This window comes from Eulemur rufifrons, chromosome 4 (genome assembly GCF_041146395.1).
Source record: "Eulemur rufifrons isolate Redbay chromosome 4, OSU_ERuf_1, whole genome shotgun sequence".
NCBI classification, from domain to species: Eukaryota; Metazoa; Chordata; class Mammalia; order Primates; family Lemuridae; genus Eulemur; species Eulemur rufifrons.
Window position 1 is genome coordinate 29,102,047 of NC_090986.1, and position 12,876 is coordinate 29,114,922.

General features: G+C 35.5%; 1 protein-coding gene across 1 annotated transcript in view; it reads left to right on the forward strand.

Moving 5' to 3' along the window:
• Nucleotides 1-12,876, forward strand: part of LOC138382445 (small ribosomal subunit protein eS27-like) — a 34,453-nt gene that overhangs the window by 11,993 nt on the left and 9,584 nt on the right. Inside the window, exon 2 of the mRNA XM_069466942.1 lies at nt 6,207-6,291. Coding sequence (XP_069323043.1) covers nt 6,207-6,291 — 85 coding nt within the window. The remainder of the gene's footprint in view (nt 1-6,206; nt 6,292-12,876) is intronic.

The following is a 12,876-nucleotide window of genomic DNA, read 5'->3' on the forward strand; positions in this document are numbered from 1 at the left end:
AAATAATTCAACTCCTCAGAGCCCCAGAATGTTGTATTTTCTCAGCAAAGAGTGACAGAACACTTTGGTGATAGCATTGTCTAATGTGAACCAGTTTTATAATTTTTAACCTGCATTGGTGTGGGGAACTACTGAAGATGAAACTTGATATGAAAGTATTTTATAAATTTCAGTACTAGAAAATGGAAAGTAGATTTTCTATAGGGTTCATTCATTCATTCATTTAATCTATTTTGAATATCTATTACCTGTTACTATGGTTCTAAGATCTGAGATCCAGGAGATGAGCACATTGCCATCAAGGAGCACACACTGAAAAAAAGGAAAAAATCTAGAAGATGGTTTGCTGCAATTCAGGGTGTTGTGAGAGTACAAAGAAATGTTACCTGAATCAGAAGCTTTCTCTAATGCCCCTGGTCTAAAATGTAGTTGACTTGAATTAAATCCTGCACAACAGGTGTTACTGTCTCTAGCATTTTTCTTTTAATAGTATAAATATCCTAGAAAGAGGTAGTATAGATCCATAGTGTAAGTAGGATAAGGTTTCACTTTTCTACATAAGAGATAGAATCTAGGACAATGAGAGATTGTATGTGAATCTCTTTGCTGAATGTAGCAAAAGACAGGATTCCCTATAGGCCTAATTTTCCTTGCTAGATTCTACACAGTGCCAGGTAGTATGCTCAGTGTCTGAATGTGATTCATCACCAGTGATTCTCAAAACCGGCGATGAGAATCTGATTCACCAGAATGACTGCTAACACACAGTGCTGGGCATTTCTGATTCACAGGTTGGGGGTGAGACCCCAAAATTCGTAACCATTTCCCAGGTAATGCCGATACCGCTGGTCCCAGAACCATATTTTGAGAACCACTGCATTAGATACAGTTCTTGTCCTCAATGAGTTTACAGACAGGTGGGGGAGACAGATGAGTGAGTAGGTACAGTGTAGTAAGAGCAAAGAGAAGTGAACAGCTGAGCTAAGTGTGCCTAGAATAATCAACAATCTGACTCATGTCAAATGGTGACTTAGTGACTTGTAGACAGGCAAAGTGAAGGAAACATTTGATGTGCTTATTAAGATACTCTATCCTCAAAGCCCAAGAGTATAAACCTTCTATTGAGAAAGAAAAAGTGACAATGCTGCCTTGATTGCTTGTCTGTGCTGATTGGTTTCACCTGCTAAATGCTTCCCTTCACAATGCACCTCACCACTGTGGATTTAACCTCACATCATTTGGGAGCTACTTTTGTCTGCAATGTAGTAAGATAAATGGTGGCTGTGTTTGTGTTTCTTGACAGCTATATGAAAGTATAAGTTTGGGTTTCATCTTTCTTCTTTTTATATATAGTTGCAAATACAATAAATTATGTCAGAGCCTAAATAAAAGCCCTTTCATTTCCCTTTATTATTTTTTTTTTGGTAAGGTTTATCTCCTGACCCAATTTAAACAATATCAACTGAGGATTATCTTAGTCAATGAAAAGAAAGGAAAAAACCTCAACTTTTGAAAATAGATTTTATTAGTACAAAGTAACTCTATGAATAGTCTGTAATCATTTTACTTGAATCATCGCAGGGTAAAAAAAAGTTATTTCTTTCAAATATCACTTTAAAGAGAGAGATTGAAGAACAGTTTCAAACAGTGCTGTTGTTTCTCTCAGATTTCAGATACTTAGAATTGTCCCAGAGTAGAGAATAATGATTTCTAAAAGCATATTTTGGAAGCTAATGAATGCTATTGCCTCATACTTCCATCTTCTGAATTGCTTTCATTATAATTCTCTTGTCCTGTCACCTCTCCTCCTCCTACCCCCATTCCTTTGCTTTCTTATACACTCTGATAAAGAAAAGAGAAGTTTCCTGACAGCTAATGTCTCAGGACTACTTATGAGGTCTAATCCTGTATCCTTCTCATCTTATTTTCCTTTTATATACCCCAAGGTTTGACCTACTTTTCTGGTTTATATCACTTAATCTTCCATGTGATTTTGTCATCTTCTCCAGGACACTGTGAACTAGAACATAGGCTACTTAATCCTGATTTATTTTTTTAGACAAGCACCCAATTTCCTTTTCTTATTTTAAAATAATTTACTCTCACTAATTATGAGGACATACATTTATAGATCAACAAAATTAAAAAATGATCAGGATGTTATAAAGTCACGAGACATCTCGTAGTGTCCTCTTTTTAACTCTATTTGGTTTTGTAATGTGAACCAGATTTGCCTTCTAAATGCCTTTTTCCTGACTCCGATCCATTTGACTCTCTAACTCCCTAAGTCCCTGATTGTTCTAGGAGTCTCCAAAAGGTATTTTTGCACAGAACATAATACCAATCCTTCCCCTCCTATGCAGCTGCCCTTTCTATTGGACCCTTTCCTTTCTTCTGCAGGCAGTCCTACATGCATTTATACTAGTGTGGGCACCTTGCTTTTCAATGTCTACGTTCAGCAGGGTCACCAAGGACAAGAACAAATCTTTTCCTCCTAAAACTTTATTTAATACCATAAGGAATATCTGCATTTACCTTATACTCTGCTACCACATCCCTGTAAGTTTCGTGGTCTGATCTACAGCCAACCAGGTTACAGCAAATAAATTAATTATATGGGTCCATTGTACACTACAAATAATTTCCTAGCTCTTTCTGCCTTCTTCCTCCCTGCTTTCTCAAAATGAGGCAGTTTCATACCTTTGAGAGTCCCCCTCTTGCTACTATGTCCTTGATACCAATATCTGCTCTAAATGGAATCATGGGTTGCAAGGAACTGAAAACTGCTTGAGATTCCTTAAACAAAAACTTTAACGGTCTGGAAAAATACAGTCAGATCTTATGGGAACAGTTGTTGGAAACAAGGCTTATGTCTGGAACTGTGTTTGTTCTTTCAGTATCCTTTGGGCAAAATGGTGTCCTTTAAGCCTTTATTCATGAGTCTGGTCTCTTTTGCGCTCCACGATTGATTTTAACTTGGCTTTGCTCTTTCCTGTGTCTCCCCACAGCTCGTGGACTCCATATCTTGTATCTCTGAATAAATTGAAGAGATGGGCTGGAAATTCTGATCCATCTGTTTCATTTGTGATACAGCTGCAGGAGTAAGTCAGCCACATAAAAGATTTTATCACATATATAAATTTTTTGTCAAAGCTACCTTTACCAAAAGGTTGGATTAACTTAAGCCACTTTTAGAAATGAATTAAACTAAAATTGTGCATGGGAAAACAAGCTGTTTTAAAACTATCTGGAAAGTAGACTCTTGATACAATAAATTAAAGAATATGCATTTTCAATATATGGCAAATAGTGCTTTGATAATTGCAATCTCTCTTTTTACATCTAGAGTGCATTCAGCTACTCAGTTTAAGAAGAAATCTGCATGTTACTAAATAATGACAGAGACCTAAGCTAGTGCAGAATATTTGCCAAGCAAAATAATAATCAGTGACTAACAATAACCTCAAAGGAGGGAGAAAATAAACTTTGTAGCAGGTGCTTTTTAAAGCAAGCTTGACCTACAACTTTATCTGATTTGTGGAAAAGTTCTCATTGATCTGCAAATGCCATTTTCTGTATAACTTGTTACCTGATATCTCTTAAATTATTTGACAAAAAATAATAGGAAGAGAATAAAACATAGAAGAAAGCAAGTGCAGGGTTTAAAATATGTGGTAGGGTATTATAATATTAATGTTTCTCAACTTTTTACAAGGTACAAATTCAATGCACAATATTGAGCACTTTCTTAAAGGGAGCTGACCCCAGGCAAAAACTGAAGCATTTGAGGGATGTCAGTGTGACTCAAAACTCTCCTGGGAAGATTGATTCCTTCCCATGGAGCTCCCTAGTCTTTATTCCTCCTCCAAAATGGGAGCAATCTGTTTTTATATTTGTAGATGGTCCTCCTCTGAATCAGTTCCTTTAAAAATAATTTACATTTATCTGTTATGTGGACGAGGCATTTGTGTTTTAAGTCTTTTTTTCTTTTCAATTTTGGAGTTTAAAGTTTTCCCTTTTCCTTTTAAAAGGAATTGCAAACAACTTAAAACAGTAAAAAAATAACTGCATTGGGGAAGGGAAAGAAGGCAAAGAAGGGCTGAAATCATGCAAGTGGTCCTAAAGAAAAAATTGATGGGCTCATTAGTAAAATTTTGGGGCAAAGGTCAGTGGCTCCCTGTTTCCTGGTCCTAAGAATGCTTTGGGAAGCCATAAGTAGGAGCAAAATGTAACGATGATTGGAGACCAGACTGGCAACATGGCAAGACCCATCTATCCAAACAATAAAAAAAATTAGCTGGGTGCAGTAGCACATGCCATGCCTGATGTCCCAGCGACTCTGGAGGCTGAGGTGGGAGGATCACTTGAGCTCAGGAATTCCGGGCTGCAGTGAGCTGTGATAGCACCACCACACTCTAATCAGCATGACAGAGCAAGATCTCCTCTCTTAAAAAAAAACAAATGCAAGTTAGAGGATTAAAAATGGTACCAGATCATGTTAAAGGACTATCTTTCCTTTCTGAAACATATTTATTTTATGAAAAAAAAATCTTTTTTGTTCTTTGTATCAAAACCAGTTTTATTTCATATTATGATGTGACTAGTGTGCATACAAGCAATGCAATTTATGGTAAAATATAAGCTGTAATACAGCTGTAATACTAAACTTTTTTGTTGCCCTCTCCAAGGGATCATAGTAGTTGATGAATCACCCCACAAAATAGTTTTGGTCTGTCCTGTCTGGAAGTAGCACTTCTTGTGGTACGCCTGTTTCTTACTTTTCAATATATCCCCCAATTTAGGGTCTTCCCATTGGGATAATTTCTATACTATCTACGGCTTGAGTTGTTTTCTATACCTGAATATTGACTGCTTATATTGAGTTATTTTCCACTCATTAATTGGATTGAGCTCATATTTCTTTTCCAAAATCAGGAATCAATTGAACATTGGATTTCTACTTTGTGGTGAATATTGTGCTCTGGTCTGTGCCAAAGAAAAAAAAATGATACTGTTTCTTTTTTCTATTGATGCCTCATTATCTAACATATTTAATAAACGAGGTATTCCATAGGAATGACTTCCTAATAGCTAAAGCTCATTGTTTGTTGCACTGAGACTTTAGTTTATTAACACCATTTTGAATTAAGTCTTGAAAAAAGATTATACACGTCCTTATTATTTTAAACAGTCTACTGACTACAGCTGTAATTTTTAGGGCCTTAAGGTTATGAAATCAACTACAGTTAATACACTGAACTATAATTCAGCTATATTCTTAGGGGACAATGAGCTATATAAGGTTTTGGTTTTTTGTTTTTAATACTAAATGACTCAAGAAATGCTTTCAGTATGGCATGATTTCTGCCACTCAGATTGTTTCCATGCTTGGTATCCATGGGATTGTGCCCAGTGTTAAATCTAAGGAAAGTTATTGTGTGTGAAAAACAAACAACATCAATCTCTATCCACTAATGAATGATTTTCATTCAAAATCTCTGTGAGAGAGTCAAGGAGGCAGTTTTGGAGTTATTATCTGAGTTTGGTAGGAAAGTGGGTGGAAGACCTTCCCCTACTTCAGAAGAACACTTTCCTCACAGTTGTGGGTACTTCTTGGGTGAGCATCCACAGTGCTGGCAGCAGCAGCAAATGCTATCATGCAGTTTTTAGGGTTTGGAGGCTTTGCAGAAGAAATGAGCAGAGGGAGTGGATAAGCAGAAGAGTTGGTATTGCATGGCAGGTGGATGTAATGTGTTCAGAAGTGTATGTGAAACAGATCCAGCTGAAATCCTGAGGAAGTTTGCTAGAGGTCCCATAGAGTGTGTAGGTCATATTAGAATGAGGGATATACTATTAATTCATGAAATTGTGACTTTGCTTTCAATTTCAGATTGGGCTTCAATTGGTGTTGTATGTTTTTGAGCACCAAATCTGCAGAAGGGGATAAACAAATCTACTCTAGGCATTTTTAATGAAGATTAAATCAGCATATGCAAACCTCTTGGTAGAGTACATTTATGATTCTCAATCCATGTGTAATTCAAGTACAAATGTATTTCTCTATCCCAATCAAGCTTTCTCTATCTGTGCCTCCCCTAGAGGTTCATATATTCTAGTATTTAGCAGAAATCTGAAGTCTGTCCTTCATGTATTTCTAGAGTTGTCCATTTGACTGTTGACTCTCCATGTGGTGTGTTCTTTCTCAGTGTGGAGCTCCCGGCACCTCCATGGGCTATGCCACCCCTCAGTCCCCTAGACATAAGCATATTCCGGCGACTACAGGTTGGACAAGTAAGATTCTTTTCCTGTAGAACTGGAAGTATTAAAATGAGATCACCACTTTAAAAAACTTTTTTTTTAAAATAGGAAGGCATGACACTTATAAAACTATAAAATGAATGCATGTTAAAAAGTTTTTTTTTTTTTAAATCTCATCAATTAAAGAAGACTCCAGTAAGATGTTGCAACTAGTTCAAAGGAGAATTTAAAGTGCCACACATATCAAGGTTAACAATGAATGCTGAAATGAATTTACAAATAGATACAAAAGTGTTTTATTTATTTTTTTAAATGGGACAGGAAGGAAATCAATTGTTCTTCTTTGAACAGAGGTTATTTGCGTGTATGTGAGCAAAAGTAATTTGCATTGCCATCAATTATCTATAATTTACAAGGGTGTAAATAATTCAAAGATAATGAAAGAAACAACATATATTTAGGTGATCCTGCAGGGTGTGCTAGACAATGCTTACTTTTCCACTGAAGACACCCCGTAATTGTTTTTTTCTATTTAAGTCTTTCACAATTTTTCCTTACAGAACAAAGAAAAGAAATAGTTAAAGCTGTGCACAAAATATAATTTTCTCCACGTTCCTCTTCCCCAAATTACATAAGAAAGCCTAGCTTAATTTTTATGCTGACATCTGTTTTTCCACCTCTCTCTATCAAAGATGTTCCTACTTATATTCTGTTTCTGTAGATCTCTACTCATCTCTCAAGATATTCAAGACTTATCCAATGAAGTACTTTTGCTGAAGGATTCAGTTGCCTTTTCTCACTATGTATTTCTCCAAGTAGAATCACTCAGATTGGACCAATGCCCCGAGTCTATAGGAGAATCATCATTTCTGGATGTAAACACCCCAAGGTCCACAGAACAGACCGAGGAGAGGGGTTTTTGCCTTGTAGTTTAGCCCGGAGATATGTGTTCTCTGAAAGTCTGGTCTTTATGACTCCTCAACTGACTCTTCTCCACCTTCAGGAGTTTCAGTGAGTCTGTTCCTGCTCTCACATTTTCGAGGAGTAGGGATCAGAATTGTAGGACACATTTATACATATGTGCCAAGAATAAAACTAATTAACATATACGGTAGGCTAAATCTATGTTGAGGACAAAAATAAATGTTATCCAAACTGCTTTATAATTTTCCGAGCTCTAGTCTTTTCATAGAGTTCATCAGTTGCCTTATTATGCATGGTAGTGTGTAGCTCTTTTTCTAATTGCAGTGGATATTCTTTTGAGCCTCCTGGGAATTATAAAGGAACCACATATCTCTTTATGGATGTATCTTTAGTTACAAAAATGAAAATTTGAAGTAATTGTTCTAGTAAGGACTCAATTAAACTCTTAGCCAAGGGCCATTATTATGCTCAGTGTCTGTCAGGGAGAAGGGGAGGAAGGAAGGTTAATTCTTTCATTTACAAATGTTTTACTTTTTCAGTCTGGGAGAATAATACCACTTGTTAAAGCTGTGTCTAAAATAGAAGTATATGGGTGGTGAGAGAGGTTCTAAGACAGAGGTTGACAAACTTCTTCCGTAAGGAGCTAGGTAATAAATATTTCAGGCTCTGGGGCCATATGGTCTCTGTCACAACTACTCAGCTCTGCCACTGTAGCGTGTAGCAGTCACAGACAATATGCAAATTAATGGACATGCTGTGATTAATAAAATTTTATTTATAACAATAAGTGGTGGGTCAGATTTGGTCCAAGGGCCATAGTTTGCCTACTCCTTATTTAAGAGTTATTGTTATTGTTGTTAATCAATGAAGTGCTTAAATTCAGTATTTGTGACGAAATGCTTTTATCTATTGAGTTTAATCTGAGGACCTTTTCCCTTTTTGTTTCAAATAAGATATGTTGGTATGAAAATAATGTTTGAAAAAATAAAGATTTTTACATTAGAGAAGACACAACACAATTATAAAATAATATGACAACCGTGAATTAAATCTATAAATTGTTCTCCACAGGGTACCTCAATCTAAGCATCCTTGCCTTTTAATGGATTTGTCTACACTCTATGGCTTTGCCTATGTTCATTTCACTTCTCATCTGTCACATTTTCATCCGGCGCTATTGGTATTTTGAAAATAAATCTTTAACTGAAAAAAGTACACTCTAAAAGCCGATGTTTGTAGCTGTTGGAAAGATACCGAGTTATGCATGTGTGTATGAGTGTGTATGTGTGTGTGAATTTTTGTTATTCTCAAGTCCCACTCACTGGGGGACTCCCTGCTCTATCCACCCTTGGTTCTACCTGCTTCTGTCTCCATGATGCTGAAAAGCTCAGAACAGCTATGCCCTGATCTTAAAGTCTGAGCCAGGAGTCTAGTATCAGATTAAAAATCTTCTTTTAACTTGATTTCTAGAGGACTTTTAAAAGATTCTCTCAGACACCCTGGCATATAGATGAGAAGATAAAAATGTGATGGAAAGGCATGCTATGAAATAAACAAGAGCACTTTCTTATTTTATCTTTGAAGAATCTGTTAGAAAATTCAAAGAAACTTCAACTGAGTCTGAACCTATATAATATCCACCCCAAAGAATTTGCCATCCCTTGGCCTCTTCTCAAATGTACTTTAGATGCCAAATAAGAAATGAAGTGAGTTCTTGAAGAATTGTAAAGCCCTCACCATACCATACTTGATCAAAAAATGTACAGGTTGACATATGCACTTAATGAAGTATCTGAGGCCAGAAATGATAGGAACTCAAAATTCTACCCAACCTTCAAGATCCGTTTCTACAAAGAAGTCTTCCTCATAATTACAGTACATAGAAATATTTCCTTACTTTGGGCTTTAAACATATTAATTGTTTTTATTCTTTACTTTGATAATTATTCAAAACAGCCCATCATTTACTGGTGTCTTCTCTTCCTGACCTCTTAAATAGTGAAGTATTTGGGGGCTCAATCCTAGATCTTTTTCTCTTCTTGAGTATACTCTCTCCATTGCAGATTCCACCCATTCTCATGATTTTAAACATTGTCTATAATCCGATGTCCCCCAAAATGTATATCACCAGCCTCAATTCCTTACTTGAATCTCAGACTTTTATATGTCTGTCTACCCCAAATCAACCCTCTAATGTACAATACTCCTGACCCCTATTCCTCACAATGTCTCAACCTAACAAATACAAAATAGAACTCTTGGTGTGGCTACCCTGTCTTCTACCCGCTCCACGTTCCCTATCTTACGTAAGCACCTGACATTCACCTCCTTATGAAGGCTAAGATCTAGGATCATCCCTTAACTTCAGACTATACCTCAACTATGGTCACTACTCACAATTTACCTCTTTCACCTTAATCTAAGCCACCCGCCGTTATGAAGACTTTGGCAATACCTTCCTCACTGATCCCTCTACTTCCACCCCCTGATCCTTTGTTGTCCAGTCTCCACACAGATGCCAGAGTGTGTTTTTTAAATGTATACCAGATTATGTAAATCTCCTAATAAAAAGTATTTAATGACCTTCCATTATATGTAGAATAATATCTAAAGTCCTTACTGTGGCCAAGAAGGCCTTAAGATATCTGGTTTTTGCCCACAGCTTTGTTGTTTCCTACCACACTAGCATTTGCTCACCATATTGTGCTAATAATACACTACACTGTGCTAAAATAGACACACTTTTTATTTGCCAATGTATTTGTCAATACAGGCATGCTATATAAATTAGAAAAAGATACAACACAATTATGTATATAATTTTTTGTATTCAACACAAAAATTGTATATATTTATCCCATGCATCATGGCATGAAAGATGCTCAGAAAGTCATCTTTCTGCTCCTTGGTTCGGCCAGTCCTATACTTTTCCCTGAGCTTTCATCCTTGCTGCTTCCTCTGTCTGGAATGACTCATCCCGGGTATTTTTATGGCTGGTTCATCACCATCATTTAAGTCTTTGCTCCAATGTCACCTTCTTTCTTATTTAAGGTACACACTCCTTTAATACCCAGCCCTTCAGATCCTCTTATTCCTTATTTTCTTGATAGCACTTAAAACTTTCACAATTCATATCATTTATTTGCTTGCTGTTAACCTTCCCTCTAGAATGTAAACTTCATAGGATTAGAGACTCATATGATTTCTTACCCACTTTCCCAGGGCACATATGCCTGACACATACTCTGCATTCAGTATATATTTATTGGATGAGTAAATGAGCGTTTTTATATTTTATTGTCTTTTCTATTTATATACATCTAATTTAACTAAAATTTTCTTAAAGTTTTATTGAAAGCAGCATCTCATTTTAAATGGAGTTCCTTTATTTGTGAGAATAGCATAGCTTTATATGTTTATTGTCAATTTGTATTCCTTGTTCTGGGAAGAATCTATTCAAAATTATCTTATTTCCTCTTACAAAGGGAAGATCTTGGTAATCATAATAGTATAAGCAGCAAGACTAAAGTAGTTAATGCAAATAAAATTGGTACAGTCACTTCCTTCACCAATATTTATTCATGACAATAATTCAATTTTTAAATAATCTGTATTTTAAAAGAGCTCATAAGAAAGCAAAATGTCCTCTGAAAGATCAAAAAATTTTTTTTAACAATTTGTAAATCTTGGTATTTTTCTTGAGTAAATCAACGTTTGGTTGACTTCTGGATAGAATTTATGTACTATAATCCATTCTCATATAACAACATAATTGTTTACATAAATTGAAATAGTATGAGTTGAAATATTACAGTAATATAAAACAATTACAAAATAATAACAAAGCAGACTTTTAAAAATAAACATAGCAAAACAGGTAATTTGAACATGATGCTTTTAATTCTTTTAAAATGTTCACCAATTTTAATTCTAATACATAAAAAACATAGTCAAATTCTTCATGCATTTAGCAATGGGCAGCTAACATTACTTAAAGTAATGGAATTACACTGTAGAATATTTCTATAGATGAGAGACCTCATCTCTTTAGTATATATATTGTCTTTAAAGAAACATACTGTAATCCTAGCACTCTGGGAGGCCGAGGTGGGTGGATTGTTTGAGCTCAGGAGTTCAAGACCAGCCTGAGCAAGATCGAGACCCCAACAACTAAAAATATATATAGAAAAAATTAGCCGGGCACAGTGGCGCATGCCTGTAGGCCCAGCTACTCAAGAGGTTTGCTTGAGCCCAGGAGTTTGAGGTTGCTGTGAGCTAGGCTGATGCCATGGCACTTTAGTCTGGGCAACAGAGTGAGACTCTGTCTCAAAAAAAAAAAAAAAAAAAAAAAGAAAGAAACATACTTATGCTTTGCATACAACAGAACTATTGAATGGTCCATATTTTTTTCTTCCTTGATATTTAATATTAGAAACTTACTCCTCTGTGTAATGTGCTGCATTTGAAAGACACCTGCCCTCCTAGTCAATGATTTTCAACTCTTTTCTTTGGTGTCTTGGATTTTTCTCCAGAGTGGCCACTGAGGGTGGAAAATAGGGTGCAGTAGTCAAATGAAAATAGTCAGGAGTCCGTGCTTTTTAACTTAAATAAAATGTGGACTTCTGGTCTTTTCGTGATGATATAACATGTAAATGTCAATGTGCAGATCCAGCCAAAGATGACTTCATTGACTTAAGAACCAAGGAAGGATGTGGGAAGAATTCAATCTTGAGAGTAGTGTAGAACTCTGATATTTTTTTAAACAAGCATACCCTGATCTGGAACAAAGTAGAATGGCAGATTTGAATACATTTCATTTATTATTATTTTTAATTGACAAATAAAATTATGTATATTTATCCTGTACAACGTGCTGTTTTGAACTATGTGTACATTGTGGAATGGCTAATTGAACTAATTAACATGTGCATTACCTTACATACTTATCATTTTTTTTGTGGTGAGAGCACTTAAAATGAATACATTTCCTTCCATCCACCTTGTGGGTCAGAGTTATTGGAACTTATCTCCACTAGTCAAAAATTTAGAATTGACAGTGTTTTCTCAAACATTTTAAAAACAGAATTCAAGTGTAATGTTATTTTATTTGCATGATTTGAATCTTCCTTTCTTTTCTCCTCTTTCCTTCCTTTCTCTCTTTTTAATAAGAAATATTCATTATTCCCTAATAAGAAATATGTATCATTTATTTTATATGAAAACCAAGGTACAATTTAAATATTTAAAGTATATTTAAATATTTAAAAAAACTGTATGCATTTTTTCTGGGTCAGGAGTTCACTTATATATAAATCAGGATTCTTTTTATTTTAAAAGACTAAAAATCACTATTTCTAACAGGCAAAGTAGAAAACCTATGGACCAACATGGCAGAACTTTAAGAGGGCATTCTTAGACTTAGAGATGATTGAAATTAGAAATTCAAATACTGCCAGGAATTTCCCTCTTTCCATACCTCATCCAGTGCCTGAAGATCTTATTCCTCTTGGTTAAGTCACAGACATTTATATCCTGGAATCATACTGACAGGCAGCTCCAGATCTTATACTTTCATAATCAACAGTTCATAATCCCCTTCTAAAAGTTCCCACTAGAAAAATAATAAGAAATGGTTGCTTTTTCTTAGGAGGCCACCATGATGGGACAAGAGGATCTAGTATAGTGAGAGCTTCA